Source organism: Natrix helvetica (assembly GCF_964273705.1).
Source record: "Natrix helvetica genome assembly, chromosome: 3".
NCBI lineage: Eukaryota > Metazoa > Chordata > Lepidosauria > Squamata > Natricidae > Natrix > Natrix helvetica.
Genome location: NC_138549.1, coordinates 149,494,690 through 149,515,411, shown reverse-complemented (window position 1 = coordinate 149,515,411; position 20,722 = coordinate 149,494,690). Strand labels below are relative to the sequence as shown.

At 36.7% G+C, this 20,722-nt stretch overlaps 1 protein-coding gene across 1 annotated transcript in view; it reads right to left on the bottom strand.

Annotated features, from left to right (window-relative positions):
• Positions 1-334: 334 nt before the first annotated feature.
• The window catches only part of TOP1 (DNA topoisomerase I), a 64,412-nt gene continuing 44,024 nt past the window's right edge, over positions 335-20,722 (bottom strand). Inside the window, exons 10-21 of the mRNA XM_081948606.1 lie at positions 19,058-19,179; positions 18,227-18,349; positions 16,511-16,698; positions 14,221-14,365; positions 12,437-12,580; positions 11,673-11,858; positions 10,576-10,644; positions 9,189-9,303; positions 8,832-8,959; positions 5,661-5,755; positions 3,091-3,240; positions 335-1,746 (exon numbers count right to left, since the gene is read on the bottom strand). Of these exons, the coding sequence (XP_081804732.1) occupies positions 1,644-1,746; positions 3,091-3,240; positions 5,661-5,755; positions 8,832-8,959; positions 9,189-9,303; positions 10,576-10,644; positions 11,673-11,858; positions 12,437-12,580; positions 14,221-14,365; positions 16,511-16,698; positions 18,227-18,349; positions 19,058-19,179 (1,568 nt within the window). The 3' untranslated portion in view covers positions 335-1,643. The remainder of the gene's footprint in view (positions 1,747-3,090; positions 3,241-5,660; positions 5,756-8,831; positions 8,960-9,188; positions 9,304-10,575; positions 10,645-11,672; positions 11,859-12,436; positions 12,581-14,220; positions 14,366-16,510; positions 16,699-18,226; positions 18,350-19,057; positions 19,180-20,722) is intronic.

The window sequence follows — 20,722 nt, the reverse complement described above, 5'->3', positions numbered from 1 at the left end:
CACAAATAGCACTAACATTTGTATGCATGTCTAGTAAACAGTATTTTCCTCATTTCAGAGTGTATTTTGAAGATATTTTTAATTAATACACACTTTTTAAAATTTGAAAACTATCACCAAACTCACAGAAATATAAATGCTGAAGGAAAACTATTTGATTAAGAGAGAATTAGAAGAATTTAAACAAAAAGGTGAGTTAACCCAATTCTAGTGTTGACCCGAATTTTGTGGGGCAATCCATTCTGGAACACCTCTTCCCCACAAAGAATTTTGTAGCTCTTGGTTTGCAGCCAACCAGTGGCCTTCTGGGTACAAGAACACACGGATGCTGGCATTGTGTTAAGTTGTAGGAATTTATTTTAAATAACCTACAGTTGATTAAAAGGGAATTCATGATAAAAATAGAAGATACTTGTCAAGGAGAGACTGCGGGGAAACTTGCCTTTGCACCACACTAAGCTAACAATACTTCTAAAACTAATGGATTATAGCAAAAAAGGGTTCACATTAGAATTCTGCTTTATTTTTTTATTATTTTTTGTACACAATTACAAAAGAAAAAAATAAAAGCCCTAAATCTTGATTTTTTTTTCTTTTCTGGACCAAAGCTCACTTCCCTCAAAATTTTATTGACCTGTGAAAGTTCTTTTTACACAATAAAATCTTTCAAGTAAAAGAGAGCAGAAAGGCTTTTTTATTAAAAAAAAAAAGTGGAGGGGAGAAAAAAAATCTGCCATAGGAAAAACAAAACAAAACCCACAAATGTGGATATTTCTCATATATATATCTATACATATATATATATATAATGTACTCAGAACAAAGTATGATGGGAATACATTTTGTCACAAATTTGTTTGTACTCATAATCTATTAACCCTCCCCAGCCCTTTCCCTCCTATCTTCGGCAAATCTACATGATCTTTAAGATCAAGAAGAAAAAAAAAGTTTAAATATTTTAAAATAATTAAAAGTACTAAAAATTCACATTAACAAAAAAAGTAACACTCAAGTCAGGAAGGATCTTCCCATCATGCTTTGCTTTGAAGAGATGTTGCATTTTTAATTCTAGGTTTCATTACCATGATGGCGACAAGTAAAAATGAAAACAACAGGGTGTTTCCAGGACCATTGTGGCCAAAACCAGTGTGCTAAGGGCTTCAGTTGTGTTAAATTAATGAGGGTGGGGTGGGGAGAAATTAAGGAGTCCATTTTCTATTAAAATATAGAAGTTATTGCAAAACCCTAACTGTAAAAACATATCAATATCTCATTGGATTCTGTATACAGTAGATAATGATTTCCAAGCTCTTCAATGTAATGGCAAATTTGTCAGGTAGAACATTAACAAATTCCTCCATTCACTTGTCCTTACTGTACTCCAGAGATAAAACACAACCATACAGCTAGAATTTAGGTCTCTGAAACAGATTTAAATAAGTTGTCCATAGGACAACTGTCTTGGCTCCTCTACAATATTTCCAGGCATATCTTTACTCAAAGATGTTGGGTATTTCATCACTCACTTTCCCCTCTGACACCCCCCCGCCCCCCAATATAAAGAACAAGTAAGGCTCACAGTTTATCAATCTCCCTAAAATCAGGCTACTTTCTTCCATAAAATCCAGCCCATTAAAATCACATTAAAACTCGTAGTCGTCATCTGCCATGTCAATTGCCCAGGCAAATTTCTCTCGCTGAGTTTTATTATATATTTTCTCTATCGGTATTCCAAATTTCTTGCACCTTAAAAATGGAAAGGGGGTGGGGGGTGGAGAGAGAAAGAGAGAGGGAAATCAGAAACAGTTGATGACAACAAAAAACAAGTACTGTACTCTCAAAACAAGTCAAAATTTCAGAGATACATTTTCCAAATCAATAATATATACATGACTTGATCATGTCTAATACCAATTCTTAAAATCTTGCCTGAAATCTTAGGGGACACTGTAAAATAGGCATTCATAGACAGTAGGAGCAAAAGCTTCTAATTATGCTTTAAACTGTAATATTTAAGATATACATGGGCAAATTTATGACTTGTTGCTAAACCCTCTCATTATTAACTGTAATTAACTGTAGATCACTAGAGGATACTTCTATACCTGTAGAGGTATCTATTCCCATACCTAAACTACTGTGTGATTTTAAATTTTATAAACCTGCATATAATAAATTGCAACACACACACAGAGGAAAAAGGCTATTAAATTTAGAAAGCAAGTGTGACCAAATCCCTATCCTTATGTTCAATGTAGCATTTTCCATTTTTAAAAATTTTATAAGAATCACCCACATAATGGGTGATAAGTTAATAACTGGTATTATTTATAGGTAACTTATTTATACTTTTTCTGTTTTAAGGATGTACGCTGCCTAAAATGTTTGAAGAAGTACAAACAGATGCATCGAACAATATTCTAGTGGTGCTTAGGCAGCATCATATTCTTAAACTGGGAATTTGGCTTTATGTTGGGGCACACAGAAACTTTAATCCAGTTGTAAGTAAGTTCTAAGTAAGTAAGTAACTTACTTAGTTACTGGACTATTATGAGTTTCATCCAGTCTATGACTAAAAAAACCTCAAGGGCATCATTCAATTACCTTCTTTTCATACCATAATATGAAGCATTTTTTTTCTTCAGAATAAGTAAATACACTTGTTTGACTCACCTTCTTTTCTCCTGAACTTATTTTGAGCTTTACAAGGTTCCCACAGTTAAGGGCAATACTAATGGCATTCTTTTGTGCAAACAAGATATTTAGTTTGATAGACAATTTTTGACTAGATGTAGAGCATTTCTTTGAGTATTTTGGCACAATGAAAGACACCCCACCAACTAAAAGTCTTTGCTTTAAGATGCTTCTTTTGTCCCTAGAAGAAAATGTTCACCCAAATTCTACTTCCCAGAATCTTATTTTGCTCCTACCAGATGCAGGCTTCATACAGATTGAAGTTTATCTGCATCAGTCTTTTGAACTGTCTTGGAAAGCCAAATATGAACAAAAGCAAACAAGACCTTCACACCCATGAAACATAAGCCTAATTTACTTCAAAATATTATCCTCCTTTCTCAAACAAGAACTTACCAAGCAACAGAAATTCTAGGATCCAGATAATTTAATTTGGAGGTACCCAAGGCTATTTGCTTGTTTTCCTCTCTGTCTGTTGCTTGAACTTCCAGCTTCATCAGCTGTTCCTCCACCCTTTGTACAGCCTTTTTCTTAGTTTCCACAGTCCTGTAAAAGATGAGAAGTAATAAATAAGAGGTGAGAACATTAACTTTTTGAAATATATTTTATTAAGAGGAATTAGGTATCCATGCAGGAAAAAAAATCCCTCAAGTGGACTGCTAAGCACATGCTAAGTTTACTCTTGTGCAGATCTGAGAAGGGATTATCGTCATTTCCCTGTATTAGAAGTAAAATGCTTAACAATGCTTATTTCCCATGGTCTCCAAAGTTTACGGTAGGTCAGGACTATGTCCCTTATATAGATACAACGGGCAGATAAGATGATTTATCCAAAGTGGCCCAGAAAGACCTTGGTTGGGAAGGAAATTGAATCAAAGGCCTTCTGGGCTTCATTCCAACTAATGTCCATGTAAAAGTTCCAGCTTTTGCAGGATGCTTAAACTGCAGACACTAGGAAGACCATGGCTATTGCTTTAATTTGTTCTTTTGTATAGATTTTTAAAACTGAGAATATGTATAACTGATCTTAATATGATAGCTAAAGCAAGGAATAATGAATTATCTTGCTATAGATAAAATGTTACTCATAATCTGATTAGCCAATTCTGATGTATGTTTTTGAACAGTACAGATATGAGGGAAATCTGCCCAGCGAGGGCAATGTGTATTACAGATTTCTTGGAGTCATGAGAAATCTATGTGTTACTAAAAATTGATGTCTATAACCTTCAATTGGGTGAAATAGGTTTTGAACCAACGGACCTCAAATGGGCTAACCCACAATTCTATGTCCAAAATCCAGGAGCCATAACTTGAAATTTGACAGATTTGTGGCCACTTCAGTGCTGCTGCACTACCATGTTGCTGTCTGAAGATTTAATAGACTGATTCTATCCTAGCCCTGCCTAGCCTGGGTAGACTGATCCTACCATCAGCCACCAGAGTTATGGTCAGTAGTGATCAAGCTGTTGGGAAGTTGGAGGTAGCTACCACTGTCACTTATTTTTTTGCCCACCCATGGTCATTCTATTTCTGTTTAGGTAAAGAATATCTCTGAAACAATGACTCAACAAGTCAGATGTCTAGTATACCCTAAAGTTGAAGCATCTTTCCAGATATACCTGGACATCTTTCTACTTGGTATAAGAAGGCTGAAATGCTGCTGGCTCAAATGTGCAGGATAGTTGCCAGTGATAACTTTTCATGTCTTGTGTATCCAAGTATTTATTTGAACAGTCCTATGTCAGTGTTCACTGCCCTTGCGTTCAGAACCATATAAAGAAAGGAGAAAGCCTATTCTCTAGCAGTTTAACACTGTCATATCCCATTGCTTAACAATATTGCCCTTTACACATATGAAGACAAAGCTGTCTTTAATAAGCTCTTCACATAGCTAGGGTGGCCAGATGAAGGGATAAAACTCTGTAACATCTCCCAACTGAAGTTATGTCTTTTAAATTTCCTCTACTACTCAAGGATTAAAAATGCAAGATTTAATTTGATTTCCCATGATTTGGTGAAAGGGCCTTCCAAATTATTGTGATAACAATCACATTTACTAGCTTTCCTAGCTTAGGAAATCCTAGTCTTCAGAGCGGTGATGTTTGCTGAAAAGAGGGTCAGAAAGCTACCGTGTTTCCCCCAAAACAAGACAGGGTCTTATTTTCTTTTGACCCCCGAAATAAGCACCTGGCCTTATTTTCAGGGAGATCTTATTATTTTTGAGGTGCAGGAGGTGGAGAGCATAGTCACCTCATGGTTGCTGCCGGGTTGCAATATTTTCAGGGAGGGTTTTTAGAGCATGTGATCAAAAGCCCAATTGGGCTTATTATCCAGGGAGGTCTTATTTTCGGGGAAACAAGGTAGCAAATGTCATAGTTTGGAAGACTAGAAATCTTTCTAACCTTCAAAGGGATGATGTTCACTAGCTTTCCAGTGCTCTTCCGTGTGTGGAAAAAACCACCTCTGCAGGGAAGTTACTTCCAGAAAGCTAACTTTTCAAGTTTCAAGACAATATATGCACAAATTCAATAAATGTGATACATAGAGGACGTAAGAAATCTTAGGAAATGGAAGGACTGAACATTGCTATTCCAAAGGCAATAATACCAACATAAATATATTTTAAAAAACCCAACTAGGAGCTTTTTGAGAGTAGGAGGAATCTATAAGATAAAAGCAAAACATGAGAGTTAACTACAGACTTCTACTTGATATCTTGCCTACAAAACCTTTTACATGTACAGTGCTGGGAACAGATGTAAAAGAGCAGGGCAACCTGTATGAATTTATTCAGAAGGAAGACTTCTTGCTCAGATCAATAGGCACAAAATTGCAGGCCAAGATCTGAAACAGCACATTCAAAAGCTGAATAAATATTCAAGTAACAGACATTTTAAAAGATCTTTCACTTGGGGTCAATATGAAATAAGTAAATGTGGCAGCGTCAGAGCAGTCAGACTTACTTTTTAGACTTCTCATCCCTTCGGATCTTGGCATCAGCTTTGGCGCTTTTTAGTTCTCTCTTGGCATCAGCCAACTGATCCTTCTTGGCATCAATCTAGATCATGCAAACAGATAAATCATAGTATAGATATGGGAAGGAATTACAACTGAAAAGCTGAAACATTTAGACAACTATTTTTTAAAGGCTCTACTTTCTGATTCTGTAACAGAATATCTAGAAGAAAATAAAACTCTCAAGAATCCATCTTATATGTCATGAATAATAAAGCCTGATATTTATTTGTTTTATTTTTGAAATTTGAAAAGATATTTGGAGAAGAGCACAATTAATAGCTGTTTACAGTACCCTAAAGTGGATAAACTATTATTTTTTCATGGGCAGAAATGGTAATGGTTTTATTTGCAATGAATCTAGATTTTATAATAGTGTGGAGGGGATGCAAAATTGCAATAGGCTCTTGGGGGGCTTATACAGTTCGACTATAGCAGATAACATGGATAGCAAAATTCTAAGTCTTATGATGCTCATTAAACTAGAGAAATGTTTTAATAGTTAAAGTGCCAGGTTAGAAACCAGGAGACTGTAAGTTCTAGTCCTGCCTTATGCATGAAAAGGGCTGGGGCACTTTGGGCCAGTCACTCACTCTCTTAGCCTACAATGTCAGGCTCTGGCAACAAGTTGGTTGATCAATTTCTATCAAACAATGAATCAACACTCAGTTTATCTGAAAAAGCAGACACTGCACTTGCTAAAAAAAGTTAAGAAAAAAAAAGAATGTATCATCAGCTACCAAGGTATCCCAGTAAACATTAAAACAGTTAAAACTGCAATTAAAATAATCAGGTAAACAATACAATTAATAATTAAAATGACTAACTCCATAGAAAAATATGTGCTTTAAATGGCTCTTTAAAAAGCTAATATTAAGTCCCTTAACTTTCATGCAGTGCATTCCAAAGAGCTGGAGCAGCAACTCTCCCCTTCCCAAAGGCTCAGCCTCAGGTCACTGCTAAACAAGCTCACAAGCAGTGTATCTCTTCAAATGGTATCAATAAACACGGGGTATTCTCTCGGATAGCCTGGATCTAAGCCATTTCTGGCATTAAAGGTAACTATCATTTCGATCATTTTTGTCCAGAAACAAATTGAGGGTGCAGCACTTTATATCAGTTCTGGCATCAGTATAAAAATAACAGTCTCTTTGCATTCTTCCCAAGACAACCTGACTACTGAGTTCTTAATCAAACACAAGGGTAACCCACATGGAACACATTATTATAGACTATCAGCACCCCTACCACAATTTTAAAGTCATCATTATCCAGACAAGGACATAGTTGGTATATCAATCAAATGTGCTACAAGGTACCAGTGGCCATTGCCTTAATCTGGGAAAGTAGATCTGCATCAGAGGCATCATGAACTGTCCTCCTTCCAGGCAGACCAAGCAAATTATCTGGAATTATGGCCCCTCACAATGAGCATCTCCCTCTTGTTTTAATCAAAGAAGAGAACAAAATTCTACAGATTTCACCTTGGGAGGGGAGGAGCCAGGTTTCTAAACACTACATTTAAGACACTTATATATACTTTTTAGAATTAAAAGACTTTGGACGCCATCAAAATCTAATGTCATCATACAGAATAAATAATTCTGATTGTAGCTGAAGATGACTCTTTAGTTTCTGCTTAAATAGTAGAAAAGAACTAATCCTCCAAGGAAGCACAGTTATACTGTCAAACAGCTGTTACCATTTCCCCCCACTTCAAAATAACAATTTTCTTAAAATGTCAGCTTATTAATGCCAACTTTTGCCTCCTGGAGCTACAGAGCAAAAACTGCTCCATTTGTTACATGATAACTGAAATCTGAGTCTTATACCTCAAACTGCTCCTGAGGGTGGTGATTTCTTTGTTAAATGGTATACAATGATTTCACAAAGGTATGATCAGTAAATTAGTGAAACCGGTAACATTTATAATTATATATAATAATGGCACGCACACATACACACATAAATAATTAACTGCCTTTCCCTGAGCCAGAATACCTCTTACATCTAAAATGACAATGTCCTGAGAACCAAACGCATTTTCTCTATATTGCTGTTGCTATTACAAATCAACTCACTGTTCAATGAATGTCTCATGCTGGTCGAATACAGACTGGGAATCTTTTTAAAAAAGTCTACCAATCTAGGGCTGAAAGAGCGACTTGGCCCATTAGGGTGGGCTTCCATGCCTGAGAGAGGACTGAATCTTCCTGCTTCTAATTCAGCTCCTTAACTACTACACATATTCTTAATGTATACTGTTGTGGCCAGCAGGAGCCGTTGGAGCTGCCACCAGACTCCAACAGCGAGGGTCCCTATGAGTCGGCTCTGGAGGATGTGGAGGACCCTGGACAGGGTTCTGACTCCGAGCAGGGATCAGAGAGGCTGGTTGGCCACCAGGAGGCGCCTGAGGCATGGAGCAGTGGTGAAAGCCAAAGAGAGTGTGCTCCTGACGTCATGCCGTGGAGCAGTAAGGAGGAGACAAGGGAGTCGTTTCTGGATGCCCGGCACCGGAGAGCTATGCAGTTACAAAAGATGATTGGACTCAAGTGATCGTAATCAGGCTCCTCTCAAGGCTATTTAAGGAAGGACTTTCCGAAAGCTGTTTTTGCAGGAATCAACTTATCATGAGAGTTGGAGACGCTCTCAAATGTGTGTCATACCTCGGCAGGCTGGATTGCTGCCAAGGTGTTATCTGTACCTCGGCAGGCTGGGTTGCTGCCAGGGTGTAATCTGTACCTGGATTGCTGCCAAGCTTTAAACTGTGTGTAAATAAAACATCTTGCAGAGACTTTGTTTTGGAGTGCTTTGGTATACGAGAAGGGGGGTCAGAACATATACCTAATTTCTTTTGCTTTTACTATCTCTTATTTCTGTTTTTCAGAGTTAAAATTTACAGACACAGAGATACCACAGATTTTAGAATGGCTGAATATGATGATCTTGCACACAAAGAAGGTATTTCTGTGACAAAACCAAATAGAATACAGACAGGGAAGTCTGTAAAAACAAACCCAAGCAATTTGTGGAGTACTTTGAGAAGTATGACAAGAGAGTTAATAGAGGTTAATTAACCATAGTTCATCTTTTAACTAAAAACGTAGCAGTCAAATTACCTTGGTCTGTAAATTCATCATGGATTTTTCAAAGGTTTTTGGAGGTGCCCTCTGGTGGTTGCAAAGAATAGCAACCGCTCTGTTGGCACGATTGTAAGACAGGATCTTTGCTGGGACGTTATCATCCGCTGGAAGAATTCAAAAGATACACATTTCTTTCTATATAGCAAGATGAACATTTATGAAAAGCTAACTTCCAACAACTGAAAAAGAATGTCAGGGAGCCTTGAGCACATATAGCAGTTGTGTCCCTAATTATGAAGGCCAGAAGTTACTATATACAGTCTTAAAAAAAACTGAAGTGTGTATTGCAATTAACATAGAAAAGATGAGACAGGCTATTTCAAAGATACTTACGGGTTGTGAGTTCCTTCAGTTGTTGCTGTAGCGTAATAGAGGCATTATATGTTCGGAATACCTTAGCTGTCAGCCCTTCCATAAGATCTTGAAGATGCTTATTTAAAATGCTAGTCTGGAAGATGGGAAGGGAAGGGAGGAAAAAATTATATACCAATTCAACAAATGGTAAAGAATATAAACAAATTTAACTGAGAAATGCAAACCACAGAAACAGTAATTTTATCCCAAACAAGAGTAGCTATAAAGTTGAGGCATTTTGTACAATGGCTTGCATTCTTTTTCATATGATCCAGATATTTTCATTAATTTATTCTTATTCAACCTGGTCTTACAACCATTTCAAATAAGGGGAGTGGCGGACCTAAAAGCAGAGGATGACTCCTCTACTTTTGCTTCCTTTCTACTCAGTTGGATAATTGCTGATGTCTGTGTGATATTAACATGATGGCTATTAAATGTAAGGAGATAGTGGAAATGAATAAAATGCATGACAGCCACAGCAATATTTCCTTAAATTTTAAAGGAAAGATAAATAACCAAAGTTCTTTATACTACTGCATCTTCTATCTGATTATTCAAATGCATTATAAAACAGTTTAAAGGATATAAATACGATAGTTTTGATTTTTGGAAAGCTCTTTAAAGGAGTTAATTAAAACAAAGTAATTCATTTTATTTTTTTCTCTCACTGCTGACAAATTAGCTGTATGGACTTTTGTACTATCTGAGCTTAGTTGTTTTCTTGCACACATTTCATTATCAAACTAGTTAACTTCACCAGAGCTGATGTTAGTGTTGATGTTGCCTAGTTTGGTAAGGAAATGTCTGCAAGAAAATAACAAACCCAGAAAACACCAAGGACCCACAGTTCAACCCTGAGCTACAAATATTCTTTTCTAAATTACCTGATCCAATGACAGATATACTTTCATTTGCCAATGTTTTGTAAAATAAATCTTGGCTACTAACAATATAATGCTAATGCATACTGGGGCAGTTCTGTATCTTTTATTAAATACAAAATTACATCTTTTAAAAGCTTTTTTTAACCCATCATTTTTTATAAATAATTCAAAGTGGTGAACATATTTATTACTCCTTCCTCCTATTTTTCCCACAACAATAACCCTGTGGAGTGAAGTTAAGCTGAAAGAGGGTGATTGGCCCAAAGTCATCCAGCTGCCTTTCATGCCTAAGGCAAGACTAGAACTCATAGTCTTCTGGTTTCTAGCTTGGTGCCTTAACCACTAGATCAAACTGGGTCTCTTATTCCAAGCCATAGCAGAACTACCAATAGGCATTAATTTCACAGAAGAAAATTTAAGAAACATCCTTTGATGCTTACAGTGGTTCATACAGCTTTTAAATGTAAGAAGATACTCACATTAAGCCTATCAAATAAATCATCTTCTGGCTGCTTATTTTCCATGAATAACTGAAGATTCTTAAATACCTGAAAAGTAATCACAAAGGACAGAAACATGAAGCAAAGAAACAGGCATGTTACCGGTGTGTTCCAGATCCCGTTCCAACCGGTGCGCGTGCATGCATCTTACTGCCTCCATGAGCCTCAGCTGCTCAGCAGAGTGTTGTGCAGACACTGTACGCACTCTGCGCGTAAGCACCGAAGACTTAAGACTGGTAAAGAGCTTGGGTGGACAGGTGGGCCTTTCGGAGCACCGTACTGGTACGGTATCTGTACCGGGGCATACCGATTGCAACCCACCTTTGCATGTTACTTTCCTCACTATATTACCTGATACCATATTAAAATGGTTTCTGGACACACAGTTTGCTAAGTTATGAATGACATGGACTGTTTGGTTTTGGCTACAAGTGCAAACTCAAGTACTGTGGTTTGTAAACCAAGATTGATGGCCTAATGTGTACAACCAACCATGGCTATGCAAACCATAACCAGATGTGGCATCAGATTTTACTTGAGTCCCTTTATCTGCAGTGTGCTACTTATGTTTGTAATATGTAACAAAAGTCAGGTGGCTATTCATTCACTGTTAATAAATTTCCTAGATTTACAACAGAATTCTAAAGATGAATCAATGTATTGAAGCCCATTTTCTATGAGAGCAGATAAAAGCATTTATTTTTACTTGGTAATAAAATAAAGAGTGGGTAAACATAAGGAATGTAAGTGTTTTTGAAATTAAAAATACTAAAGGTAGGAATAGTGAAGAATGTCAATGATTATGACTGCAAATCAATTATTATTCATGCTTAATAGAAAAACAAATGTGGATTTTATTATCAGCATTTGCTGGAGACAAAGCAGAACAAAGTGAATCTGCCTCTGGGACTTTTGAGGATTTCCAAAAACACAAAGCTATAGCACTATGGATGCTGAACTTGATGATACATTGATTCAATCAAATGGAATGAATACTTGAAGAGCAACCAAAAGATAAAGGAGATTTAAAAGATAAAGTTACTCAGCTTGTGGATTTATTTAGTAGAGTCCCTTACCCTTTTCTCAACAGGTACTTTGTTATAGTATCTTATGGAGTCTTTTCCAAGGAAATCAAATTCTACTACATATTCTTGACCATCTAATTCTGGATGCAAATTAATATGCTCCACACGGAGGGAGCAACAGCCCACTGTGTCAGCAGTCTCCCCTTCTTCTTTCTCATTGCCAGCTCTCAGAGCAAGCTACAAATATTGAATAGTGAGACAGAAAAAATAGAGGTCAGTTTAAACAGATGAAAACATTTTAATCATGTAATTGATCAGTAGGAAATTATGCCACTAAGCTAAGAAGCTATTTATTTGAAATTCCAGGATGAGATTTGAGGTATCTTCAAATTCACTAGAAGGATTACATTAATTTAAAAGTTATGCATATTTAGACTACTTGGATCCATGGGTATATGCACTTTAGATAAACTGACATGAAAACTGATGTAAATAAGAGAAGCACAACATGGGGTTACTAGCAGAGATGCTTCTACTCTGTTTTTCATTCTTTAATACCAGAGCTGCTATTGCAGAATATTCTATACACCTCTGCCCCTGCAAAACAAAAAGCCAAATTTGTGCAGGTACATTCTAGGAAAGTAGGCAGAGCTTTATCTGAACAGTCAATTTGTTGTGTTTGTGTCCATTTAAATTCCTTCCTGTCATTCTTCAAGGATTTCTCAAATACCTGTTATACCTCATTCATGTCAACATTTGATTCAGGAGTTCTGTTTATTTACACCAAAAAGAATCTGTAAAAGTCAGAATCTCACTTTATCAATGAAGTACAATGCCACAGCCCTTTGCCGCACTTTCATCTCTTTGGATTTCCAGTCTTCTCGATATTGGTTTCGAATCCTATCTACGCATTTCTTCAATCTCCGCGCTGTCTCGTATTTCTGCCAGTCTTTCTCACCCTGCCAAGAAAATCACAGGGAACGTGATGAGTTGCTCAAGTATAGCAGGGCTCTTATTTAGAGAGGGGATACAATTTTTCATTTAATTTGATCAGATATGACCTAATTTTTGACTGACACTTTTTTAAAATATTGTTTTTTATTTTCAAAGCAAACACAACACATAAAATCTTCCTTCTTTACATACTGTAGAAAGTGTATCAGTTGGTTACAAAAAGGCTTATGTGCATCTCTTCCACAGTCATCAAGCATAATTCATATTAACTCAAGTATTTTAACTCAGATATTTATACATGTTACCATCATACCACCTCCATTTTCATTTGACTATAATTGTTTAAACGTCCTTCATCATAAAATATACCAAGATTTAATACATAACCACATACTGGCATTTCATTTACTATTTCCAAAATCCTCCAATAACGCTGAATCCTTATGTCCTATTCTAGCTAAACATCCATAATATTTAATAACAAAATTTTCTAATCCTCCTTTCCAAATCACTGTTTACAATTGACATCCAGTTTCCTTATGATGTACCCATACATATATATATACACGTTATCATTATAACGAAGTGTATGTATGTATGTATGTATGTATGTATGTATGTAGGAGGAGCCAAAGTCGGGACGATACGGACGTGCAGTCTCGATGCTCCCAGACCGCAGCCGATACTTTTGCCACTAGGTGGTCCAATCGGACCTAAACCGTCCCGCAGAGACGGTGAACAGGAAGAATATGTCTTGCTGATCTCAAGTACATCGCAAAGTCCCTGATCGATCGAAGAGAAGTTTTCAAGCCAGCGACAAAAAATCCAGCCATTAGGCTGATGAAGTTCAGGGTGGCTCCAAAACGGAAGGATACAGAAAGAGAAAGTGTTTCCAGCTGGTGAGGATTTTTTACAGTTTTAAAAGAGACTGCCTATAAAAAACTTAAAATTAATTTAAATTGGAGAACAGAAGAAATAAGCGGCGGAATTAAGTTTGGAATGGTTTTGGACAGTGGGTTATCCTACTTTTTAAATGCTATGTTCATAGATGGAATTTATGCAAGTCTTTTAAAATGAATGGATTAAGTTTTCTTCTATTTTTTTTCTTTTATTATTCTTTGTAACCTATAGACTAAAATTCTCCTTTCATTACTGTGGATGTTCTTCTAACTCATTCAAGAATCGGACTTTTTTTTAAACTTGAAATACAAAAAAGATACAAAAAGAAACAAAGAAAATTGCAACAATAACACTGCTACTTGGAGGCTGGAGGTTTGTGTATTGGAAACGAAACACTCTTACTTTTCTCACTGATTATCCTGGCTTGACACTCCAAGGTCTCACTGCTTGTTTATAGAGAGTGATAAGAAGAAAAGCATACAGATGTCCCTTTGAAGTATATCTTTAACCAGAGAAAAGTGAAAATAAAACTTTATTGTGAATCTATGCTTAATATTGTTAAAACCTTCCAAGCTAGATTGACACTTCTGATTTTAGAAGGGAAAAGCAATTTAAAACACCATTTAAGATTTTTTTAAAAAAATGAATAAATAAAGAAGTCCGGTTTAGATCTTCAGATATGCAGTATATCTTTCCCCAAAAGCATATTAGTCATGACAGAAATAGTCTAGACAAAAAAAATTACCTTGATTCTAGAGCTGGGGTTCAACATGATGTACTTAATAGATCCTTGAATATTCTCAGTCCATGATACCAGCCAGGTTACTTTGTTATCATACCGAACCTCTTTCCATTTATGACCAGCAGGAGGTGGAGGGATTTTAGAATCCCTAGGCAGGAAAAACACAAAGACGTTTCAAAACAGGAAAATTCATAAGGAAGCCATAGATATCAGCAAGCAAATTAATTATTCAGAAAATTCAGGCAATGAATAGTGGCATCATAACAACAACTACAGAATGATACACTATTTATGACATTTTATTTATTTATGCCCTGCTTTTATTATTTTTATGTCAGTAACATGCCTAATACTTCCTCCTATTTTCCACACAACCAACAACCCTGCGAAGTAGCTAGGCTGACACAGTGACTGGCCCAAAGTCACCTAACTCGCTTTAATGCCTAAGGGGGCTTAAAACTCAGGGTCTCTTAGTTTCCAGCCTGGTGCCTTAACCATTAGACCAAACTGGCTTATTATTATGGGTAGTCACAGAGTTGACATTTTTATCTCCTTTTAGAGTCCTTTCCAAGGACCTAGGATGGGCAGATATTGTTGCCTGATTATTAATACTATTGTTATGAGTATTTCATTCAATTTTTTTGGTTGCCACTCGCAACTCTAGATGAATAACATCATTTGTAGACTTTAATGTCTAATAATCAGACAAGCTTGAACTGTGAATCTCAATTTTATACGTTCATGACTAGATTTTATAAATGAGAATGTATTCTGAGCAAAACTGACAGGCAGGGCTTATAAATAGCACAAAGCCACTAATGTGGTCAATTTGTTTTTGCTTTCCTGTGACATGTGGATTTATCCATTATGGCAACTCTCTAAGTAAATCTGGTCACTTGTTCAACAAGCCAATAAAAAAGGATAAGAAGATAGATCACTTTGTCCTTCTTTGCCTAACTATCATTATTTCCCTCAGTAAGATTGAATTATAAATTTAAAAACCCTCAGATGTTAAATAGTACATTACACTATGATGTTTCGAAGACAGTAAATCAAATGATGTTGAAGTCAGGTTCACAATGACTTTGTCCTCTATTATGCCTTGTTTTGCTCCATGCCCAATGCTACCCATTCCTATCCTCCAATCCTTTAAATTTGTTAAATTCTGGATAAAATGCTGCTCCTCAGACATAAACCTGCCAATGATTTTTCCAAAGTTTTTCTGCATTGTGGCTAGGCTGTTGTTCGGCCTTAGACTGCATTAGGTCTTGAATCAAAGTTTCCAACAGATCAAACCCTGTCAGTATCTTGAGTATGAAAAAATCATATTTTTATGCTAATACAGAAATTTAATTTGGGCTTGTCATGCTATCTACATGGCCTAGGAAAAATGTCTATCTTGGGAAAATATGACTGGCTCCCACTTTCCCAATATTTACGAAAAAGGCAAAACTGTGTCCCTTTTGATGAATTATACTAATTTTGTCTTGATTTTAGTGCTTATTTTAATTGTATAGATTTTTTTATTTTTGGGTATTTTTATAAGCTTTGTATATAGCAGCAGAAAGGCAGTTTGCATATTAGAACAATAACTTCCTATGTGTTGTGTCCAAATATAAGCTGATCTAAATTTTCTACAGGAAAAAAGATATAAATATAGCCACTTGCAATTGCCATTTACAAAGCTGACCTGAGCATGACTTACCGTATTTTTGGGAGTATAAGACGCAGCAAGGTTTTGAAGAGGCAAATTAAAAAAAAAAAGTTTTTGCACTCTGCAAACCTCCCCAAAACGGGCCCATTTTTTTTCAAAAAGGGCATAAATAGCCCTTAGGAGGCTTGTAGAGTGCTGGGTGGTGGTGGTGGTGCAAAAATCATTTCTGCCCTCCCGTCCCCAGGAGCTCTCTGAAAGCCTCCTACAAGCTATGCACAGCCATTTTGGTGAAGGGCAGGGTTTCGGGAGGCAAAAAATGCTGTATTCAGTGTATAAGACACAGATTTTCAGCCTCTTTTTTGAGGGAAAAAGGTGCGTCTTATACTCCGAAAAATACAGTACTTTAACACTTCACATTATATTAAAGGAAAACTATCCTTACATACTAATGACGTATTGTTTTGTGTATTTTGAACAATTGGCATTGCCTGATAAAATGTACTGGTTTTCCTCTTCTAGCAGAGGTTATAGATAGAACCAACTTGAGAGAGATGCTATTTGAGTGAAAAGCTGCTATTTAGCTGCTGTTCTCTCTAATCAGAACCCTTTCTAGAAATATGCAATATCTCCCATCCTCACTTGCTACAATTGATGATGATGTCTTCAGGCATTATTCGTCGCTTCAGCATGCCCATTTTGGGGTGGTTACCACGCCCTCTGAAGAGACCTGGAGGCTCAATCTTAAAGTTGGCAATTCTTTCCTTATGGTTATCCATGACACAATAACCATATTCTTTTAATAACCGCTCATTCTCTTCTTTAATTCTCTAGAGGAACACATACAAAGATGAAAAATTATAACATATCTAAAGCCGCTATATCAGTTATTCAGATCAAATAAATTAGCTGTTGTTTAGTGGATTCTCAGGCACAGGACTCTTAGTGTATGTGCAGTACAAGAATGCCATTTGGTCTATATATTATAGAAAGGGCATGAAAGTTGATCAGCAAGATCATTTGAGTGCTTTATGACCATAGTATGTACACTTACCTCAGGAAATTGCATACAGATCTACTAATAAGTGAATCACATTTAGTTCAGTAGGTTTGTTCAGATAAGTAGCTCATAGTGTGCCCTCATATACTAATCTAGGGCTAAACCTGAATGAACATAAATTTAGCATCATCTAAAATAAATTTCCCTCACTCTTGCCAGAAAGTTTCAGGTTTCCTTGTTCAAAACAAGAAGTGCTCTGCATAGTGCATCACAGGTGGCTCTGAAAAAATTGTTCAAACTACAGGTAAAGGACCCATATCCCATATCTTTATCCTTGACTCTCCTTAGCATCCCTTTTATTCGTAACAAGATACCTTTTATTCCTAACAAGATAATATATGATTCAATCATCAATCCGTAAGAAGGGCTTATCCTTTTATATATAATATAGAACCAGCTATTTCAGATAGTGTGCTTTTTAAAGTATCAGTTTATGTAGTGTCTGTCTTGCAACCATATTTCTGGACAGAAAATACTGGATAAAGATGAACAAAAGAAAAAGGTAAATACTAAAAAACACCAAAATAACAGTGCAGTAGCACATGAGGCTAAACACATAATCAATCATGTCAGACAAAACTACAATGATGGGCTTATCCAACCGACAGGTTCTACACCTGGGGAAACATCCAGATCTTCCAAAGATTTATGAAATGTCCACAAGATCATGGCCAAATGAATCTCAGGGGATATGTTATTCCAAAAAGCAGATGATGCTAAGGAGGCCTACCTCCTGGGTCTTTCTAGATGGCACTGCTTGACAGATGGTCTAAAAGCATTCCTACCCTTCCAGGTCTAATGGGCTGTGCAGAAACAATTGGGGAAAGGTAGTCTCACAAATAACCTGGACCAATGACATGAATGGTTTTTTAAGTGATAAAAAAGCACCTTCAGGTTTACCAGAAACTTATTGAGTGCCAGACAATTCATGGAATCATGTAACACAGGCATATTGTGGTATGCCAAGTGGTTTTTAAGGACAGCTCCTTAATGTACAGTGCATTACAGCAAGGCATAAGCAATGGAATGTTTCCTGGTTCAAAACAAGTCACAAGACCAATATGCACAAAAGCCTTTGGGGACATAATTACCATCTATTCCTTAAACAAGACCTGTGAGTCTAGGAGGACCTACAAATTGTGCATGATTTCTATCTGGTGTAGTGCAACCCCACCAAGAACTAAGTATAATGGAATAAAGACACTTATAAAATCTGATATACTGAGAACATGCAGTGTAGCTGAAGAGCATTCCAATTTTGACTTCTATTTTTAGAGCCTAATCCTAAGTAAAGATACCTGCTTTTCTTCCTTGGTCATTTGCTTTCTAGCTTCTGTTTGGGCTTTGAAATACTGACTCATATGACCAAAGTCACATTTGCTGAGGCTAGTAATGGTTCCCTTTTCTTCTGAAGTCATTTCCTGCAAGAAGAAAAACAGAAGTATTATTAGTTAAATGAAATAAATAAAACAAACGAATGTAGTGGTTTATTATATTTATATCTTGTCTTTCCTCCATGAACGAAACTCTGACTTGAATGTCAAAATAGAAGTAGGCATATAATAATAAAAACCAACATCGCTTTGGATATTTCTAAAAATCATGTTAATTTTAATAGCCAAAACTTTTTAAGAAAGCTAACAAGAAACAATTTTGCTGTCAGTAAAAAGCACCTAGATTCCTTCTAAATTGAACTACACTACTAAAAGACATGTGAAACCAGTGTTTTAGCTTTTATAAATGTAAGTTTTATAAACATATAAATGAAGCTGGATCCCATACTTTAAGGTTCTATTGGAGCAGAGTTCCTCAAACTTTCCGGCTTTATGGACCGGCAGGTGGGGTGGGAGGGGATGGTTCTGCATGAGCTGTGAGCAAAATGAAATGTGCGTATGCCCACTGCTTGTGGTAGTGGGGGGGTGGACACACATGTTCACCTGCCACTTCCATGGCCCTGTTCCCAATGGCTCAAAGTCTGGTAGTGGGCTGTGGCCAGGGGGTTGGGCACCCCTGCGTTAGAGAGAATTTTTGATTTATCAAGGGAGAGACGTTTGTAAATGTTCGTATTTTTAAAGGGACAAAGAAGCCCAGCACAAACTATCTTTTCCTAAAAGGCTGAACATTCATACCTTTCTCCAGTCTTTAAAGAAGTTTTTCCTGAAGATATCCTTTGTAGTGTACTCATGATCAAGCATTTTTGCAAAGAAAGTTGCAACCTCTTCTGCTTTGGGACTGAGTTTCATGACTTTACCTGCACAAAGAAAGTAGGCATGAAATAACAAGGCAACATTCTAACGATATTCAAGCTTCCAGCTACTCTTAGAAAAGATCCAGAGGCACACTTACCAGCAGATAAACAGTGCAAGCAGAATAACCACCCTGAAAACAAGCTATTTTGTTTCAAAGGAAAATGACAAATGTCTTCAGTTTTATTCCCAATTCTATAATGGTTGGTGTGACCTCAGAATGGGTCACTAGTTAGTCAAGTCCAGCTGAGAAGCAGAAAAAACATATTGTGAGGTGATCTGGGATTGATTTGAAGTGCACAGAATTCTTTGTGAGATTAGCTGCATCACTGCCCCGCTGGCTTGGTGAAAGCCAGCAAGGTGGCATTGGAGGCTAGTTGAAAATAGTAATTCACGTATTCTTGGAAAGGGGGTTGATTCCATTGGCTATGAAAGAGAAGCCGTCCCTTGACCACCCTGTACTGGATAATTATCGATCTTCAACCTTCCTTTTTTTGTTTTAGAGAAAGCTGTCAAGCTGTAATAGAATGTGTGGATGACCTTGGGGCAGAAGAAAAGAGATGCTGCCTAGGAAACAATCAGATGAGAGAGGCAGGAGCCCCCAGTGGTTAACAATCAGAGAAAGAAACTTAGGAAGGACCCACCATAACAAATCAATTTGTTAAAAGTGGGAAGTTTGTATTTTCAGATTTGCAAGATTGATGTCAGCTCTCCCAGGTAAGCTAGACAAGAGACACGAATGTAAGGCTACATTAACAGAATCTTGTAAGGCTGAAAGTACAAACTTCTCACCTCTACTTTTAACTACTTGATACCACTTGTGTTCTTGGTTCTTAGAATAGAATAACAGAGTTGGAAGGGATGTTGGAAGTCTTCTAGTCCAACCCCCTGCTTAGGCAGAAAACCCTATACCACTTCAGACAAATGGTTATCCAACATCTTCTTAAAGACTTCCAGTGTTGGAAAATTCACAACTTCTGGAGGCAAGTTGTTCCACTGATTAATTGTCATGAAATTTCTCCTTAGTTCTAGTTGCTTCTCTCCTTGATTAGTTTCCACCCATTGCTTCTTGTCCTCCCCTTCCCTCTACTTTTTAGTTTTTTTCTAATCCTTGTTAATTTTAATCATTTTATATTTATTATTTTAATGCATTGTAAGTGGCCCATCATATAGATGTAATAAGTAAAAAATAAATAATAAAAGATACAATCCAACATGAGGAAATTTATCAGTTTTTCCTATTCTGGATTATTGGAATGCTTTCATTCCAGAAAAATATGAGAGTAAGAAATGGGCTGTATATTCATAACTACTTTAGAGCATCACACTAGACTAAGGACGTGTCAAACAGAAGAATATTGGTATTTCTAAATTCACCCGCGAAGAACGTGTTGTTTAAGGGCTGTCTTCTTCACATTTCAGCAATTTGTTACTGAACCATTTCCCCTTCACTCAAGAATATAATAGAAGCTCATCATGAAATCATAGATATGTGGAAAGGCAGCTTCTATATATATATCTATAGCTAAAAGGGTAAGCAATTGTTGC